At 38.1% G+C, this 18,363-nt stretch overlaps 1 protein-coding gene across 2 annotated transcripts in view; it reads right to left on the bottom strand.

Annotated features, from left to right (window-relative positions):
* Positions 1–10,327: 10,327 nt before the first annotated feature.
* The window catches only part of wasf1 (WASP family member 1), a 51,589-nt gene continuing 43,553 nt past the window's right edge, over positions 10,328–18,363 (bottom strand). For both annotated transcript variants that reach the window (XM_003215617.4, XM_062980024.1), the window contains exons 5-9: positions 17,522–17,639; positions 16,384–16,556; positions 15,461–15,640; positions 12,240–12,835; positions 10,328–11,251 (exon numbers count right to left, since the gene is read on the bottom strand). In XM_003215617.4, coding sequence (XP_003215665.1) covers positions 11,094–11,251; positions 12,240–12,835; positions 15,461–15,640; positions 16,384–16,556; positions 17,522–17,639 — 1,225 coding nt within the window. In that variant the 3' untranslated portion in view covers positions 10,328–11,093. The remainder of the gene's footprint in view (positions 11,252–12,239; positions 12,836–15,460; positions 15,641–16,383; positions 16,557–17,521; positions 17,640–18,363) is intronic.

The raw sequence follows: 18,363 nt of genomic DNA, 5'->3' as shown, positions 1-18,363 counted from the left end.
CTATGATTCTATGATTCTATGATTCTACCCACCTTTCTTCTGATATGGGATTCAAGGTGGCTAATGATAAACATAAAACAATGCTAATAAAATAACAGATAAAAGAAAGCTTTACTTTAAAGTAAGATAGATTACTTTAGAGCCTCCAATGGTGCAGCGGGTTATACCGTTGAGCTGGTTAACTTGCTCTCCGAAAGGTTAGCAGTTTGAATCCGGGGGCTGGGTGAGCTCCCGCTGTTAGCCCCAGCTTCTGCCAACCTAGCAGTTCAAAAAACATGTACATGTGAGTAGATCAATAGGTACCATTCCGGCTGGAAGGTAACGGCACTCCATGCAGTCATGCTGGCCACATGACCATAGAGGTGTAAACGGACAACACTGGCTCTTTGGCTAAGAAATGGAGATGAGCACCACCCCTTAGAGTCGAACACGACTAAACTTAATATCTAGGGGAACGTTTACCTTTACTAAGATGGCTTAAGATTTATGGTATTACACCTTGCATCATTTTTTACCAGATAATAGCTGAAGAAGCTGCAAATTTACAAGAAATAAGGTACATTTTAAAACATCTTGAAATGGATAACTAGCTAAAGTAATATATTTTTTAAAAAATCCATGACACTCCTGACTAAACGGTTCCCTTTCTATTTAGGCCCCATTTACATGGACCATTCAATGCAATTTGAAACTAGCTTCAAACTGTGACAACTAGACAACAAACTCCCATAAAGCCATAAACACACACCAGTGGTTTGTGTCACCACAATCTGGGCATCAAACTGATTCCAGAATTTCCTATGTAACCATCTGCACAGTGAAACCGCTTTCTTCAATATAGGTTAAGTGGTCAGGAGTGCTTTGTTTGTTCCTTGCACGACAGGGAGGTGAACTGGATAGCCTTTGTGATTTCTTCCAAACTTGATACTTCTATGATCCTATGTTCAATGTAAATGTGCCCCAAGATAAGGGTTGGCATTCTACCCTCAGGTTTCTCTGTGGTAAGAGAACTGGAAGTCGATCCCCCTATTTGTGCCTAATTTCTTTCTCATGAAAATTAGAAGGAGCCTGACAGGAGCAGTAGAGATCTAGAGGAGTGCTTCACAGGACATTTGATGTAGTGGACCCACAATTATCTTTTTCCAGCAAACCATTGGCTGTAGGTCCACTTCGAACCATTGCTGATACCAGATGAGAAACTCCCCCCTGGACACATAGAAGACTGAGCGACTTGGTAGGTGCTGAACAGACTGCGTATTTCCCCTGGTCTTATGTATCTCTCTGTCACTCTAAGTGGTAAATTAATTGCAGGTTAATTGGATGCAGCCTGGTTCACAATCCCTGGATAAAAACAGTGAACAATATTACCACAGCACATTCAGTGGTAGGTGGGGCCAAAAGCAAAAGGGTGGAACCAACAATTGCAGAATATTTTGTCTTAAAGCATTTCAATCTTTCAGAATGCATTGGTGTAGTTTTGTGTTTGACCCTTCTTTATGGTGTCATGACTTTCCCATTGTTGCATTGCTTTCCATCATTATTGGATCATGTCATTTTTCTATTGGCCAGAAAAAACTGTTAATGACTACAATATAATTGCTGTTCAATTATTATTTCTGTTGTGATCATTTCATGCTTCTGCAATCCCAATATTCTAGCAGCCGTGTCTTGTGTGTGAACATGGTTCCTTTTTTACTCCCATCCCTAGTCATCATGAAGGGTGAAGTCTCTCCTCTTCTGGTGTCCAGACAAAGAGGACATCATAGTGCACAGGATCAATATTGTTTTACTCCATTCCCTGGTTTTATTTTATTTATTTTATTTTTATCTTGTCATAATTGCATATTTGTGGACTGCAATTACAGCAATCCCCTCCATTTACAATAAGCCTTGAACTGGACAAACCTGCATTTGCAAAATAAGACCAAGGGGGAAAACAATCAGCTCGCATTTACTATATAAGTCTGACATAAATAAGAACTAGGGGCCCACGGTGGTGCCATGGGTTAAACCCTTGTGCCAGCAGGACTGCTAACTTGAAGATTGGGTTGCTGCTCTGAAGGTTGCTGGTTCGAATCCAACCTGAGGAGAGTGTGGATGACCTCCTTCTCTCAGCTCTAGCTCCCCATGAGGGGACATGAGAGAAGCCTCCCACAAGGACAGTAAAAACATCAAAACATCCAGGAGTCCCCTGGGCAACATCCTTGCAGATGGCCAATTCTCGCACACTAGAAGCGACTTGCAGTTTCTCAAGTTGCTCCTGACACACACACAAAAAAAACTTTGAACTGGATGCTACAAGTCTATACTGCCATGTAATCCAGTTCAAAACAGATAATCTGGATTCGGAAATTGGATTAAATGGCAGTGTACACTGGGCCTGAGGTCAAGCAAAGAGGGAATGTCTCTCACTGAACTGATACCACAATGTTATTGGAGATAAGTTGTGAAACTTAAAGTTTCCATATGTGTATGTTTCCATTTGCTTAAGCAATGTGATTATTGTGAGATAAGAGGATGGAGCAATATAGTCCTTGGTGTCAATGCAGAAAATTGTTCCACTTGTATGTTGTTTTGAACATAACAGAAATAGCACAAGAGACCCTAAATCAGTGGTTCCGAACCTGTGGGTCCCCAGATGTTTTGGCCTTCAATTCCCAGAAATCTTAACAGCTGGTAAACTGGCTGGGATTTCTGGGAGTTGTAGGCCAAAACACCTGGTGACCCACAGGTTGAGAACCACTGCCCTAAATAATGGAAAGAAAACTTGATAGCTTTTTATTCAAACTGTCCATGTTCCTACATCTTGAGGAAAATTATTGTGGTTTTGGAGAATGCAATGTCAGAAACCAGACTTAGAAAATGTCCCTAGCCTGGTCAAAATCTAATTTAATTCTCCCCTCCCTCCAGAGCTCATGTCATAATACAGTCTTAATATTTCACAACATGGCAATTTTTGTCTTGGAAAGCAGACTGAACAACAGGCAAACGAACAGCAGAGGGCTCCCGTCCCAGCCTAGAGCAAGTTACTCTTCCCACCCTCTCAGAAAGTACTTATTTCAGTTTAAGACTGCAGTTGTTACCGGGGGAACTCTTCCACATTAAAAAAAAGATTGGACTTGGTACATTATAAATCCTATACCGAGAAAAAAGAAAAGGAAGAGAAGGCTGAATGCAAGAGAAGACCAAATACAACTATAATGATCCTCCAGGTGTTTACATGCTTGTTTTTTTTTTTTATTGAAACCTAACACAACCATTTCTTAACATTCGTTTTGCCTAGCTAAGAGAGGCGTATAATACAATAGTTTAATGCAATCTTTCATCATTTTAAAACTTCAGATTTTGTATTTTGGTACATTTTGGCAACCCAACTCATGTTTTGTGGGAGAAACCACAGAACTAGAGTTACAAGACAGATAGTTCATGACTTTGCCATCTTAGGAGTTGTCGACAATGGTTGGTGTCCTGCTAATTGAGCGTTTCTCAACCTGGGGGTGGGGTCCCAAGGAGGTGTCAGAGGGGTCGCCAAAGACAAGTATTTTCTGTTGGTCTTGGGGGTTCTGTTTGGGAAATTTGGCCCAATTCTATCATTGGTGGGGTTCAAGGGGCTCTTTGATTGTAGGTAAACTATAAATCCTAGCAACTACAACTCCCAAATGTCAAGGTCTATTTCCCCCAAACTCCACCAGTGTTCAAATTTGGGCATGCTGAGTATTTGTGCCAAGTTTGGCCCAGATCCATCATTGTTTGAGTCCATAGTGCTGTCTGGATATAGGTGAACTACAACTCTCAAACTCAAGGTCAATGCCCACCAAACCCTTCCAGTTTTTTCTGTTGGTCATGGGAGTTCTGTATGTTAAGTTTGGTTCAGTTTCATCGTTCAGAATGCTCTTTGATTGTAGATTAACTATAAATCCCAGCAACTACAACTCCCAAATGACAACATCATCCCCCCACCCCACCAGCATTCAAATTTGGGTGTATGGGGTATTTGTGGCAAATTTGGTCAGTGAATGAAAATATATCCTACATATCAAATATTTACGTTATGTTTCATAACAGTAGCAAAATGACAGTTATGAGGTAGCAACAAAATAATTTTATGGCTGGGGGTCACCACAACATGAGGAACTGGATTAAGGGGTTGAGGCATTAGGAAGGTTGAGAACCATTGTGCTATTATGAATCTCTTCTGATTTTGGATACCAGACTACCTACAGACTGCCTCTGATTTCAAAATCCCTCAGGGAATCAATGTATTCTTGTGTAGCCAAACCTTGAAGGAAAAAAAATCCTTTGTTTTTGAACAGATACTTCACTGATGGCTCCATTCCAAGTGCACAAAGATACAAAACACGAAAACAGTTCTCCCAATTGAATGGAATGAGACAACAAAGGATATATGACATGGATTCGTTTATTTTAAACATTAGTGAAATCCAGTAAGTCTTCCTTTCCTCAGAGATCAAAAACACCAAAAATATTATTATGGTGATTATCCTAACAAGAGAAAAACTGAAATACAGTAGTCTCATTTATCCAACATAAACGGGCTGGCAGAACCTTGGATAAGTGAAAATGTTGGATAATAAGGAGGGATTAAGGAAAAGTCTATTAAACGTCAATTTACGTTATGATTTTACAAATTAAGCACCAAAAACATGTTTTACAACAAATAGACAGAAAAAGCAGTTCAATACATGGTAACGTTATGTAGTAATTACTGTATTTATGAATTTAGCACCAAAACATCACAATATATTGAAAACATTGACTAAAAAATTGGCTACTAACAAATTGACTACAAATAAAGATAGAATTGCATAAAATGAACAGTAGCAACATTGTCGGAAATTAAATCCATAAAAAGTTCAATCTTTGCTGCGTAGAGAAACAGCTGTGGATCAGGGCAGAAGGCAAAATGCATTGGATAATCCAGAATGTTGGATAAGCGAATGTTGGATAAGTGAATATGGCACAGACCAAAATTGTGTCCTGAGTGTAGAAAGAAAAAAACCCTCATTTTAGACTACTGTACATGCATAAAATGTGATGATATGTCCTAAAACAGATACTTGATGCCTTTTAGAAAATGGGATGTCATATGTCCTTGAAATTGCATTTTTTACATTCGCACCCCAATTTCTTTCTTGAAAATCTTGAAAATGAGTGATGAGCAAGGCGAACCATTTCACCAAGACATCCAACTAATTGAAAAAATGCTACCAAGTTTTCTGGAATAAAAACATGATGGCCAATTACTGTTGGATGTTGTATCTTGATGAGCCAGGAAAATTGCCCAAAGAAAATCATATTCACAACTATTTTGATGGTTAATTTTAATAGTAGTGGTCTAATTGTATATAAGTTTATTAAATTGGTGATATATGTTCATAATATTAGTGAAATGGAGGACATGAGAGAAGCCTCCCCACAGGCTGAACTGCTGACCTGAAGGTTGAGTTGTTGACCTGAAGGTTGCCGGTTCGAATCCCTGAGACAGGATGAGCTCCCATTTGTCAGCTCTAGCTTGTGGGAACATGAGAGAAGCCTCCTAGATATGGGCCAGGCTGTGGCGCAGCTGGTTAGTAGCCAGCTGCAATAAATCATCTCATGATTTTGAACCCCAGGTTGGGTTAAGCCCCCGACCATTAAATAGCCCCGCTTGCTGTTTACCTAAGCAGCCCGAAAGACAGTTGCATTTGTTAACTAGGAAATTTAGGTACGCTTTATGCGGGAGGCTAATTAAACTAATTTACAACACCATAAAACTGTCAGAAGCACACAGAAAGGAATGAGGAAGTACAGTACTCGGTGTCACTAGTGGACGGTGAAGCAACAGCTCCCCCTGTGGCCGGAATTGAGCATACTCTCATGAAGCTGGAAATGTTAAATTGCCTCTGTGTGTGTCTATACTGTATGTTGTTTGTCTGATGGCATTGAATGTTTGCCATATATATGTGCATTGTAATCTGCCCTGAGTCCCCTTCGGGGTGAGAAGGGCGGAATGTAAATACTGTACATAAATTAATCACATCCAGGCATCCCCTGGGCAATGTCTCTGTAGACAGCCAATTCTCTCACACCAGAAGTGACTTGCAGTATGTTCTCAAGTCGCTTCTGACACAATATATACAAAAATCTAAATGTTAAAGCAGTCTGCCCCAGGAAGCCATTGTAAAGTCCTGTCAGCACTAAGGAATGGTTGCTCCTGTTGGGAAGTTTTCTATCCTAGTGAGGATGCCTAAAACTCCAGTGATAGGCCTAGCATTATTAACATCTTCAGATGATAAACCTAATCCTTTGGAGAATGCAAACCAGGCCAAAACATGCCAAACACTAGCTTCAGGCACAAGAGTTCCTCTGTATTGTTGGGATCAGAGACACTGATGAAAGCAGAAGCCACTGGATCATTACCCTCTGAACCAGGTAAACCTTGCTTGGCTGTTTCTCTGTTATGCCTTGACTGAAGAAGTCCTCAAAAGACAACAGGCAAAAAGTGGGCCCCAGAATGAAGAACCAGGAGAAAGTAGATGGTCTGGGTATTTGATTTTCCCAGGGAAGCTAAAGCAGAGACTGGGCCAATAATAGATCACCACCTCCCTTTCAGGACTAGGACAGGAACCCTCACACTGAGCCTGCCTGATTCAAGTTAAAAAAGCCAAAGACTCCACAAAGGTCACAGTTGGATTAAACTTAGCTGGAGGGGATGCTAGATTGCAAACGTGTCTGACTCAGCAGAAGCAAACTTAATTAGTAGCAGCTGCACTAATTCAAACAGATGTAAAGCGGGCCTGCCAGAGCCATGGGGCAGGTGGATTGAGTGGCTGCCTTAGCCAGACACATTCCCTGCTTCCTTGTCTTCCAGACTTTCAAACTCCCTTGGTTTTAGCACATTCTTTGGATTCTTCTGTGGCCTACTCCTTGGTTGCTCTCTTTATCTGACCTCAGGCAGCTTGTTGGCTATTCTGCCTGCTCTCTTGAAAGGCTGATACTCTATGTTCATCCCAAGACGGAGTTCAACCTACTTTCTGGCTATTTCCCACATTGTGTGTTTTGCTCTGTGAAGGCATTAGCTACCTAAGAACCAAAGACTCTCCAAGAGCCCATGAGGCATTCCTAACACATTCATATGCATGATGTCTTTACTTTTTTTTTTCAAACAGTGGAGCTTCTCAACCTTTGTATGGCAATTAAACTCAAAGTTCTGTCTTTGGTTACAGGGAATTGCACAAGGACTTTGTATAACTTATATTTTATTTTGCAAGACTCAGTATTTTATTGGCACATAATGAGAAATAATGGGGTAAGAATGGGAGGTAAAAATAGCTTATCCCTGGTAATAGCAAATAGCTATGGTGAACCTTTGAAATGTGGGAAGAATAGTACCACTGTGCAGAAGCATAGCTTTTCCACATGGCAAATGATTCAGAAAGCCCAGAGAGAATAATGGCTGCCATAAGGAGTGGTTTTCTTTGGACAAAAAGTAGGAGAGAAATCTCCCAGTTGATCTCTGATCTCACAAAATATCACTTGCTCATAAACAGAAAACCTCCCTCAAGCCAAATCATTTGAAAGTTAATCTGCAGGGGAAATGTTTATATTTGTTGATTTGATTTGAATTAACCCATTTATTATAATGTATTCGGAAACAAAAAAAACCCTCCTTTATATAAATTGCAGATAATGTGTGATTCATTGCCGTTTTTTCTGGCAGTACTCCTTGGCACACAAACGTTATTCTCCAAAGGCAGAATTTACCATCAAGCTGGTAGGATCTTGTAGTATAGAGCAGGATGGAGTGCTCCATACTACAGTGCAACAATTTTTTAAAAAGAAGCAAAAAAAACCCAGCCTCCCACATGCTAATTATCATCAGCCTTCTTTGTGAAGTATAACAGCTATGAATTCTCTAGCTGTCAGTTACATTTCCTGCCTACGCAGGCTGTTAAAATTCAGGAGCTTCAGGATGTCAAACTAAACACTGCCTTAGGTGCTTCTTTGGTTAGCTACATAGATTCATGGTTTGACCCTTTTGCTTTCTTGAAGAGTCTGGGGTTAATGCAAAATTATAGCTGCCCATACCACACAGACAACCTCTCCAAACACACAAAATTTTGCATGCTGAAGTAATTATCCACAGAAAAATTGAAGGGACATAAATGAAAAGGCACTGCTGCTTTCTAAAAGGACTGCCTTTACATTCCAAGGGGCAAAATGATGACGGTGATTGTTTATTTATGCCCCGCTTTTTCTCTCCACAAGGACACTCAAGATTCAAAAGAGCAACAGATCTTCAGGATGGTTAATATGCAGGGAAAGCATTTTAGGAATGGGTAAATTCAACAGAAGCTAGTGAGTTTTCAAAGCAAGGCTAATTAAAGAATTACACAACTGTATTATTTCTGGTTGGTGTGACTTGATTCTCACGGAATGGTTCCCGACTCCTCACTTCAGGAAAAAAAAATCCCTCCGACTAGGCGCACGTATTCACCAACATCTGGGCATTACTTACAAGCGTTTCCTAGACAAAAATTACACTATAAAAGCATACCCAGTTGTCACACAGCATTACCCCATCTTCCATCAGTTTTTCTCTATGTTAAAGTTACAATCAGCGGTTCTCAACCTGTGCGTCCCCAGGTATTTTGGCCTACAACTCCCAGAAATCCCAGCCAGTTTGCTAGCTGTTAGGATTTCTGGGAGTTGAAGGCCAAAACATCTGGGGACCCACAGGTTGGGAATCACTGAGTTACATAAATACTGCTGTTTGAAATTCCTTTCATATGTCTTGTGAATCTTCTCCCTATCTACTTTCTCCACTCTACACACATGTATGCACCTGTCTCATTTTTAGAGGGGAAAAACCCCCAAAATTGTAACCTCTTTTGCATAGAGCAATTGCTACCACTTTTAGGTAAGGGTAGATTTTTCCCTGACATTAAAGTTGCCTTCGCTTTAAAACAGTATTACTTGCGTTATCTAGAAAAGTATGAGAAAGTGCATCACTTTGGTGAGGATTATGATGAGGTACAACCAGGCAATCCAAAGCCACAACTTCCTATAGGTGCAATTCCATCTTCCTATAATTACCAGCAACACAGCATATCAGATTTCCTTCGACAAAGTGATGGGCTATCTATGGACTTTAATTCGCCAAATGATTATAATAAATTGGTGCTCTCTCTGTTATCGGGACTCCCAAATGAAGTGGACTTTGCAATTAATGCCTGCACTCTTCTGTCAAATGAAAGCAAACATGTTATGCAGCTTGAAAAGGACCCCCAAATCATCACTTTATTAAGTCTAGTTGTGTCCGACTCTGGGGGTTAGTGCTCATCTCCGTTTCTAGGTTGAACACCTCCAAGGTCATGTGGCCAGCATGATTGCATGGAGCACCGTTACCTTCCCACCAGAACAGTACCTATTGATCTACTCACATGTGCATGTTTTCAAACTGCTAGGTTGGCAGAAGATAGGGCTAATAGCGGGCGCTCACCTCGCTCTCTGGTCAGCAAGTTCAGCAGCTCCCCTTTTCAGTCAGCAACTTCAGCAGCTCAGCGGTTTAATCCACTGCAACACCACTTTTAGGTTACCATTTTATGTAACTTGCCATCCTTTTTTAGATATGTTGACCTTAATTATTCACAATATATACTCAGTATTTCAAATCAGGTTGTTTGTATGAAGATTATATGATACTTGCAGCTTAAAGTTTGATTCCTTTTCTAATTTTCTAATTATACCCAACTGGGTCATTTGCCTCTCCCCCTCTCGCTTTTTTTCAGTTGTTGCATACTGGATTGGCATTTTACCTGTTATTGGCAGTAAACAAGCTGAATTCGGGGGAAATAGAACTGTGAAGAACAGATATTACAGAGCCTTATAAGTTTGGATAAATGAAAGTTCTTGTCCCCGAGCTATTGCCAGGCCACAGTCCTAATCATCCTGATCATTTTTGGTCATTGTTGGCTGGGGCTGATGGCCATTCAAGGCCCCACACCTTAGTATGAGTAAATTTTAATATTTATGTTGGCTAGCTAATATTAGCATTACATGCAAGTTCCTATCTTCTTTATGCTAGATTCTAACTTGAAAATGGAAACAAGTTTGTGCTACCGAGGACCATTCAAATGAAACATCATGCAAACATGGTGCAAATGTAGAGAAACATGCAGCAGAAATATTTAGCTCCTTATCCTGTTGCATGGACTTAGAAAGCTTCTGCAGTATGAGTAAGATTAATGTAATTTTATTATTAACTCCTGCCTAAATGAATGCTTTGTGTTAACCTGTCTACAAATTGAAAAAAGCAGCAACTAGGAACATTTAAAACAAACCGTTTATTTAAATCAAACTGTTATTTCTAACAGTTACATAACTTACACAGAATGACTAAGTCAGAAGGGTTTCACAAAGGAGAAAAATAAAATCGTAAGCAAGCAAAATATTATCACACAATAGTACCAGGAAAGAAAATTTTAAAACATTCAAATAAGGCCATAATTATTTAATAAAAACAATAAAACATCCCCCAAATCCCTATTTCTTTCTCTTTCAGTGCTGATAGAGCTACATGTACCCAGTAATGTACAGCTTTGATCAAGGCAGTGGTAGCTAGGGTGCAATCCTCCAAGTTCTTTGACTCAAGTACCACAGAAGTAACAGGGACTGAACGGCTTGATAATAACCCTCCTCTTTCCTGTTTCTAAAATCATCATCAGCAGAATAGTAAGGCTCATTAGTAAATACAGCTGCCCTTAAAACTTCAATTTTAATTGCCTTCATAACTTAAAATTCACAAAGTGCACAGTTAAAGATATGCCAGAAAATGTAATCTGCTACTCTACTAACAGTTGTCCATGCTTAATACTTAGTGGTCTACTGGAACAAAATTAAGCTCTTTTTAAAGAGCTGTCTTCACTGTAAAACATTTAGTTTCAAATATGTGCCAGCATTTTATGAACTGAAAAGTAGAAAAACATGGATTATATAAAGAAAATACAAAAAACACTAGAAATGACCAAACATTTTCAAAGAACAAGCACCACAAGAGACATCAGCATTCAGTTTTGTAGCATGTATGCGTTCTACTCCAACCAATCAACTTCATCAAACTCTGAATCATCTTCTGAATCGCTATATTCCACAGCAATGCGACGAGACAATATGGTAGCAACATCATTCTCAACACGCTCATGTTTAGCTTCTTGTTCCCGTTGCTCTTCAACTTTACGTAGCTGAATACCTAAAATTTAAGAAAAAAATATATCAGCAATGTATAAACAACCTACTTCTTACATGTTCTGTTCTGAAAGATGTCAGGTATTCATTATTTTTTCAGGCTTCTTTACAGAGCACTCAATTAATAACACATAGTATTTTTTTGAAAAAACAAAGATTATTATGTTTATTTATACCCTGCTTTTTCTCTCCTTAAGGAGACTCAAAGTGGCTTACATTAAAATTATTTCAATACAAAACATACAAACATAAGATAAAGATGTTAGCAATCCTCCTTAACATATTTTTCCTCATAATTTTTATTTTGCTTTAGAAAAACCAACATGCATTACTGTAGAATGAAATCACAAAGTCAAGGGCCATTCACTATAATTTTATCCTAGTAGTTCTAGAAGTAAACCCAAGTATAAAAATGATTACTATTAAGACTTCTATTGAATACTCAATATAACTTTCACTGGAAGATCCAGTATTAATCATTATTATCACCTTCTTTTGAAGCTCATAGGAAATTGCAAAATAATAATAATGTGGTGACCAAGATTCACTGACAGGATACTACTCAAAATAAGCTTTTCACTTGTTTTGCAGGGACTCTCCTTGTCATCTTACTAATCAGATAATGTAAAATAACTGATTTAACTAGAATCATTGTGGTTTCAAAAATTCAGGGCAAAAGGAATTAAAAATAATAGTGCTACATAATTCTCATTGATTAAACTATTAGCAGAAAGAAATGGTGGGATAATCTGGAGGCAAGTCTTTGTTATATGAACATATTATGTCTCAATGATACATAATCATGATTTAATTTAAAGACATTAGAAATAAATATTAAAATACTTAAATACGCCAACTGTTGCATCATGAGTGGATACAAAATATCTTTAAGGTTTAAAATACGTCTGAAATAATTTAAAACATTAGATTTCCTAAATATCTTGGTTAAATATGGTATTTACAGTACTTCACAGAAAAGAAATAAAGGATACCTTTCCGTATTGCTTCGAGTAGTACGCTTCTTGCATCACTGATGACAGGCAGTGTTGATGGGTGGCGTTTGGGTTCAGGAGCAGGAGTGACTTGTGATGGTGGGGATGGAGGCATTATGGGAACATGAGAGCCGGAGACAGCCGATGTAGGAGTATGAGAGAGGGTAGTAACTGGTGATGAGGGCCGGATGCCTGGAGGTGGCAGTGGAGGAGGGGGAGGAGGCGGTGGAAGTCCTTGAATTTCACCCTGTGAAACTGGAATAGTTTCACATACTTGGGCAACTCTAGTGACTGGTGGAGAGGGCTGTGCTAAAGGAGGTGCAATGGGAGGAGGAGCAGGATGAAGAACTCCAGGAGCAATCTGGAGAGGAGCTGGTGGTGGAGGGACAGCGGGAGGTTGCAATGCGGCTGTAGGAGGAGGTGGAGGTGGTGGCACTGGAGGGGGAGGAGTAGAGGTCATTGCAGATCTTAATGAAGAAGTAGACAAAGCAGATGGAAGGGGTGGAGGAGGCGGTGGAGGAGTGGGACTCACAAATACTGGTGTTCTGCCCGTAGCAGGTGACTGGGGGCGATTTTCTGTCAAACCTGCAGTGGAGCTGAAATGTAAAAAATAATAATTCTGAAAGTGCTCAAAAACAGAGAAGTAAAATATATTTAACATTCAATTACATTGTAAACACCTGCAGATAGTTAGAGCAATTTCTGCAATACTAGGTCATATTCTTTAAAATACTTGGAAACATACATTCACAAATCAACCAATACAACCATTATATAATAAACATTAAGAGAGAAATCTATCCAAACCAAAATGCTGTGTCAAAATACTTTATAAGGCCAACCCCATCAGTTGTCATAAAAGCTGAGATTAAAGTAAAGAAGGACATAATACTAAACGCAACTGTTCAATAATTTGTATGTAATGACAAAAGAAGTACTATAAATACACATGCAGAGAAATAGAGAAAGTAGAACAAGAGACCTTTCCCACAGGATCCTGGTATTCAAAGAGAAATTTAAACCAGGGCTGGGGTTGCTCTGCAACCTGCTGAAGAACACAATGCAACATTATCAAGAAATAAAAAGCGGATGGAAACAATACGTTGAAGAGGTATATATATGAACTTAAAGGATGAGAAATTTGTTCAATGAAGAATCAATTGAAAATGAATCTACAATTTTAGAAAGTGAATCTGAGGCTGCTTAAATGACTCGGAAGAAATAAATAATTAAAAACAGACAGCATACCAGTAGAGGTGTTTCAAAAAACAGGGAGAATCCAATAATATTTTAGCTAAAATCAGTCAACAAATACAGAAAATAAAAGGCTGGCTGACAGATTTGAAATGTTCATGGTCAAACAAGGCTGAATTTTATCACCCTATTTGTTTAAGTTGTATACTGAATGTATCATATCCAAAATTGTATAAGACTGAAAAAGAAGGTGAGAAAATAGGTGAAATGAACATCAAGAGTATAAAATATAGGTGATGCCATATTACTAGTACAAAATAGCAAGAATGTATAATGACTATTGAAGGAAGTCATTGAACATTAAGAAAACAAAAATAATGTGCATAGATTATTTACATAACTTTAGTAACACTGAGACAATGAAGGATTTCCTATACCTGATTTCTAAATCAAAATGGGCACTGCAGCCAAGAAATCAGAAAAGGATTAGCGCTAAGAAGGGCAGCTATGAAGAAACTATACAAGATCTTTAAGTATAAAGTATATCATTGAATACCAAAATCAGGATTGTCCATGCTATACTGTTCCCATTTTAATGCACTGTTGTGAAAGCTTGACAGTGAAAAAAGCTGACAGGAAGAAAATCAACACATTTGAAATTAGGTGCTGGAGGAGATATCTGGAGATACCTTGGACCGCCAAAAAAGGCAAATAAATTGGCCCTAAAGCAAATCAATCCTGAATTCTCCCTAGGAGCAAAGATGATGTAATTGAGATTGTCATGTTTTGGGCATATTGAAAACATGACTCACTAGAAAAGAGGAGTAAAGAGGAAGACCTTGTTACATGTGGATAGACTCAAGGAAACCACTGTCCTGCATTTGCAAGACCTGAACAAGATGTAAATGAAAGGATGACAAGAAGATCTTTCATTCATAGGGTCACAGTAAGTTAGAACTAGAGTAGAAATACTATAAAGAAAGATGAAGCGCTAGTTAACATTCCAAACTATGAGCTGCAAAGATGTACAAAAAGGAACTTTAGACAATAAGGCTTCTGCATATGTGTGCAGGGAATCTGTGAGGCTACCACCAGAGAGCTCCTGTAATAGATTTAAGATTCTGAATTATGTACTGCACAAGTGCAGATAACCCATTTGTGTGAGCCACAAATCCTTGGAAGTGACTGGCTTGACCTTGAAGGAACTGGGGGTGGCGATGGCTGACAGGAAGCTCTGGCATGGGCTGGTCCATGAGGTCACAGACAGTCGGAAGCGACTGAACAAATAAAGAACAAATGGAATAGGGGGGTTGAGTGGATTTCCAGGAGAACTGGCTGTGCAGCATGTCTGCAACATAAATCAATTTTCCAGATAATCCCTCTCAACAGCATGACTTTTTAAGGAGTCTCTAATTTTAAAAAGACAGCTCCAAAAATATGAAAGACATCCAGAATTTATTACCACAAAAATGTTGTAAAATTAAATCTGAATATTGCAAACATTAAGAAATTGATGTACAGTAGAGTCTCATTTATCCAAGCTAAATGGGCCGGCAGAAGCTTGGATAAGCGAATATCTTGGACAATAAGGAGGGGTTAAGGAAAAGCCTATTAAACATCAAATAAGGTTATGATTTTACAAATTAAGCACCAAAACACCATGTTGTACAACAAATTTGACAGAAAAAGTAGTTCAATATGCAGCAATGTTATGTTGTAATTACTGTATTTATTAATTTAGCACCAAAATGTCATGATATATTGAAAACATTGACTACAAAAATGGCTTGGATTATCCAGAGGCTTGGATAAGTGAGGCTTGGATAAGTGAGACTCTACTGTATTATTACTACCAAATAATATGAAGCTTCTAAGATACCTAAATACTTAGCAATTTCATAATGAGATACACACTTCCCAACAGGTTCCTTATTTCCCTATAAACAACCTATATAGTATCAATCTTCTCCTGTCAGTGTTATTCTGTTACGAAGGTGCCCTGAATTGCTATTTTCCGCATTTCTTACCTAACACAGGGTGGAATGGGTTTCACATCTCCTCCTCCATGCATGGGTGGGGGTGGAGGTGGCTCATGTGGTCTTACTAAAACACGTTCCTCTGCTCTGTTCAGTAGTTCAGTCATCTGGCTGTATGGCAATGCAGAAAGAGAATAGGGTCCATCGATGTGTTCCACATATGCCTGGGGTCTGAACAAAAATAAATCCCATTTACAGATGTTAATAGTTAAATTCTTTTTGCTGTTTTTAGTCCCATTGATTTTACTTTGGAAGACTGAGTAATCATCCTATTTTCTGATAGGCATGAGGTATAAAAGTTCTGACAGAAAAAGAGTAATAACTTTATAATAATAATAACTTTATTTTTATACCCCGACCCATCTCCCCGAAGGGACTCGGGGCGGCTTACATGGGGCCAGGCCCGATAAAACAAACAAAACAGTAACAAAGCAATAAAACAATTATCCCAGTAAAAAACATCAACATCAATAAAAACAATCATTAAAATCAACAAGCAGGAATATATACAGTGTATACAGTGGATACAAGTTTGATACAGCCGAATATCAATAAAATATATGTTTTTGTTTTGGGATTTGTTTGGTTTTTTGAATGCTTATGTTATTCTATAGCACACCATATAAACTTATGGTATACATAAATTACAACAGGAAATTCAAATTTCCTGCTAGGAGAGGAAAGAAAAAGAAAAGAAAGGCGACTGGGTCAAAGAGGGGCACATTTTTTATAGAATAGGCCAATATGAATTAAAACACTTTTCACGTTAAAAAAGCCTAGAAATTCTAGAAATTATATTCTATTATGATTTTTCAGTTGTAATATACAAATATGACCATTATATTATCAGACAATGGGCCATGAATGTAATTCAGTTTTTAAAAAGTAGAAACAAAATAATCATAGAAGAACACCTTGTATCAAAGTGTGAGGCAGGACCATTAGCAATTTCAATGTGCTTATGTAAGAGACTAGCGTCATCCTCAGCAAGCTCTTGGCCTTGGGCTAACTTCTGCCACTCTCTCCGTCTGTCATGAGGAGCCCGTGGCACTTTTTCCGGTTCATGAGGACGGTCTAGATTCTTCTGCTATAAAAGAACATAAAGACAAACTGACAACTGAAACAGTTCTTTCCCGCAAATCTCAATACAACATTCAGATTAGAATATCAAGCAGAATTACTTCAAATAGTTATTGTTTAAACATACTGCAAGGATTGGAAAGGTCCATACACAGCCGTCTAAGGCCAATTTGAGCCAAAAGGTTCTTGGACTTAATATTTGAACTTTTAATTTAAAAGTGTTGAATATATTAGCTTATCCCTAAGTAAATAGGCTTCCAATTTACTTTCTAGATTTAAAAATATCTTTTTTACTTTGAAAAAGCTTATCTAAAAACATCCACAGCATCCCAAAATAATGAAATAACCCCCCAAAAAACTGTAAAAAGGTTCAGGGCATATTTTGAGAACAAGGGGTTGGTGTGATCCCTGATGGTCCAGTGTGGGTTTGTGCAGCCGCTAGATCTCAAGTAGCTTATAATATTTTGGAAATTATTCCATTAATTGTGCTAGTACTAGCCTTTTAGTAGAAGTTTTACAGAGAGCTACTTTTAATCAATATGATCCCAGTTCAATCTCCTATTATATAAGATGTCATAGAACAAAACCACTGTCTAGCACTCAAAAAGCTGCTTCCAATCAGAGCTGACAGTACTGGGATAAACACACCACTTGTAAATTAAATTCTTATATCAAAGTAGCACCTCTTCCCATTTTTAGATGAACTCTGAAATTCTCTCTTTATCATAGAGGTTTAGTGTATTTATGTTAGTTCTTTTATTTTTATTACAACACTGTGCTTTACTTTGTTTTGATACGAAGCTAACATAATAATTATTTTTGGGAACTACTTTTGTTTTGTTGGTTTTGATTTTTTAAAGGTGATATAAAAATTAATAGAACTAAAAATGGTAAATCTAGAAATTTGGCTGTATCTACATGATGATAAAATTGTCTTAAAAGAAAAACACCCGCATGCTATGAGTAAAATACCTTCTGCTTTCTCTTTTCCTTTCTTTTGTCTTCTGTGTCTTGTAGCATCTTTTCTTTCCATAGATCAAAGAAATAGGAAGGATTTGTATAAAACTTCAAACCTTCTTTTCCATCGTCTCTAAAGATAAAGCAATTTATTTTGGGAAATGTTATGGAATATAGATTTACTCATTTCTGAACTCAAAATGTTTAATAATAACAGAGTGCAAATAAAATATCAAAACATAGAATTTAATGGATAAAACACATCAATAAAAAGAAGTAAGTAGTACACAACCAGTTAAAACCAGTTTAAATGCTAAAGGCCTGACAGAATAAATATGTCTGCCTCCAATCAAAAGAGGGGCAACTTAACTTTCCTTTCATGGCGTGTGGGTTGAGAGAAATGAATTTCTGCACAAGAATCCATGGATGAATCCACACTGTACTGGTGTAGCAGTTTGATGCCATTCTTAATACTTGTTTCTATTCCATGAAATCATAGGATGCATAACTTGGTGAGGTACTTTGAATTTTCTGCATTATGTCTGATCTACACCATTGGGGCTCCCTGGTAGAGAATTCTAAGCAGCTCAAAGAAGAATAAATTGCTTTTGCATGCTAGGCATGTGAAAAGTAGTAGAGCATATTAAGTATAGCTCTAGAAAGTTCTGAAAGGTGCACAGTCAGGTTCAGGTAACTCATTTGTGTGCATTACAGAGACCAAAAAAGAACTCACATATATGTACTTGTAAACATCTGCCCAGAACCTTCTATCCTTGCCACAACTTCTATACAACTGAGCCATAGGAGTGAAAGCAGTACCAAAATAATGTGGCCAAACACCATGTGTTCTATAGTTT

Source organism: Anolis carolinensis, chromosome 1 (genome assembly GCF_035594765.1).
Source record: "Anolis carolinensis isolate JA03-04 chromosome 1, rAnoCar3.1.pri, whole genome shotgun sequence".
Classification (NCBI taxonomy): Eukaryota; Metazoa; Chordata; class Lepidosauria; order Squamata; family Dactyloidae; genus Anolis; species Anolis carolinensis.
Note: the sequence above shows the minus strand (reverse complement) of the source record. Positions and strands in the feature narration are given on the sequence as shown.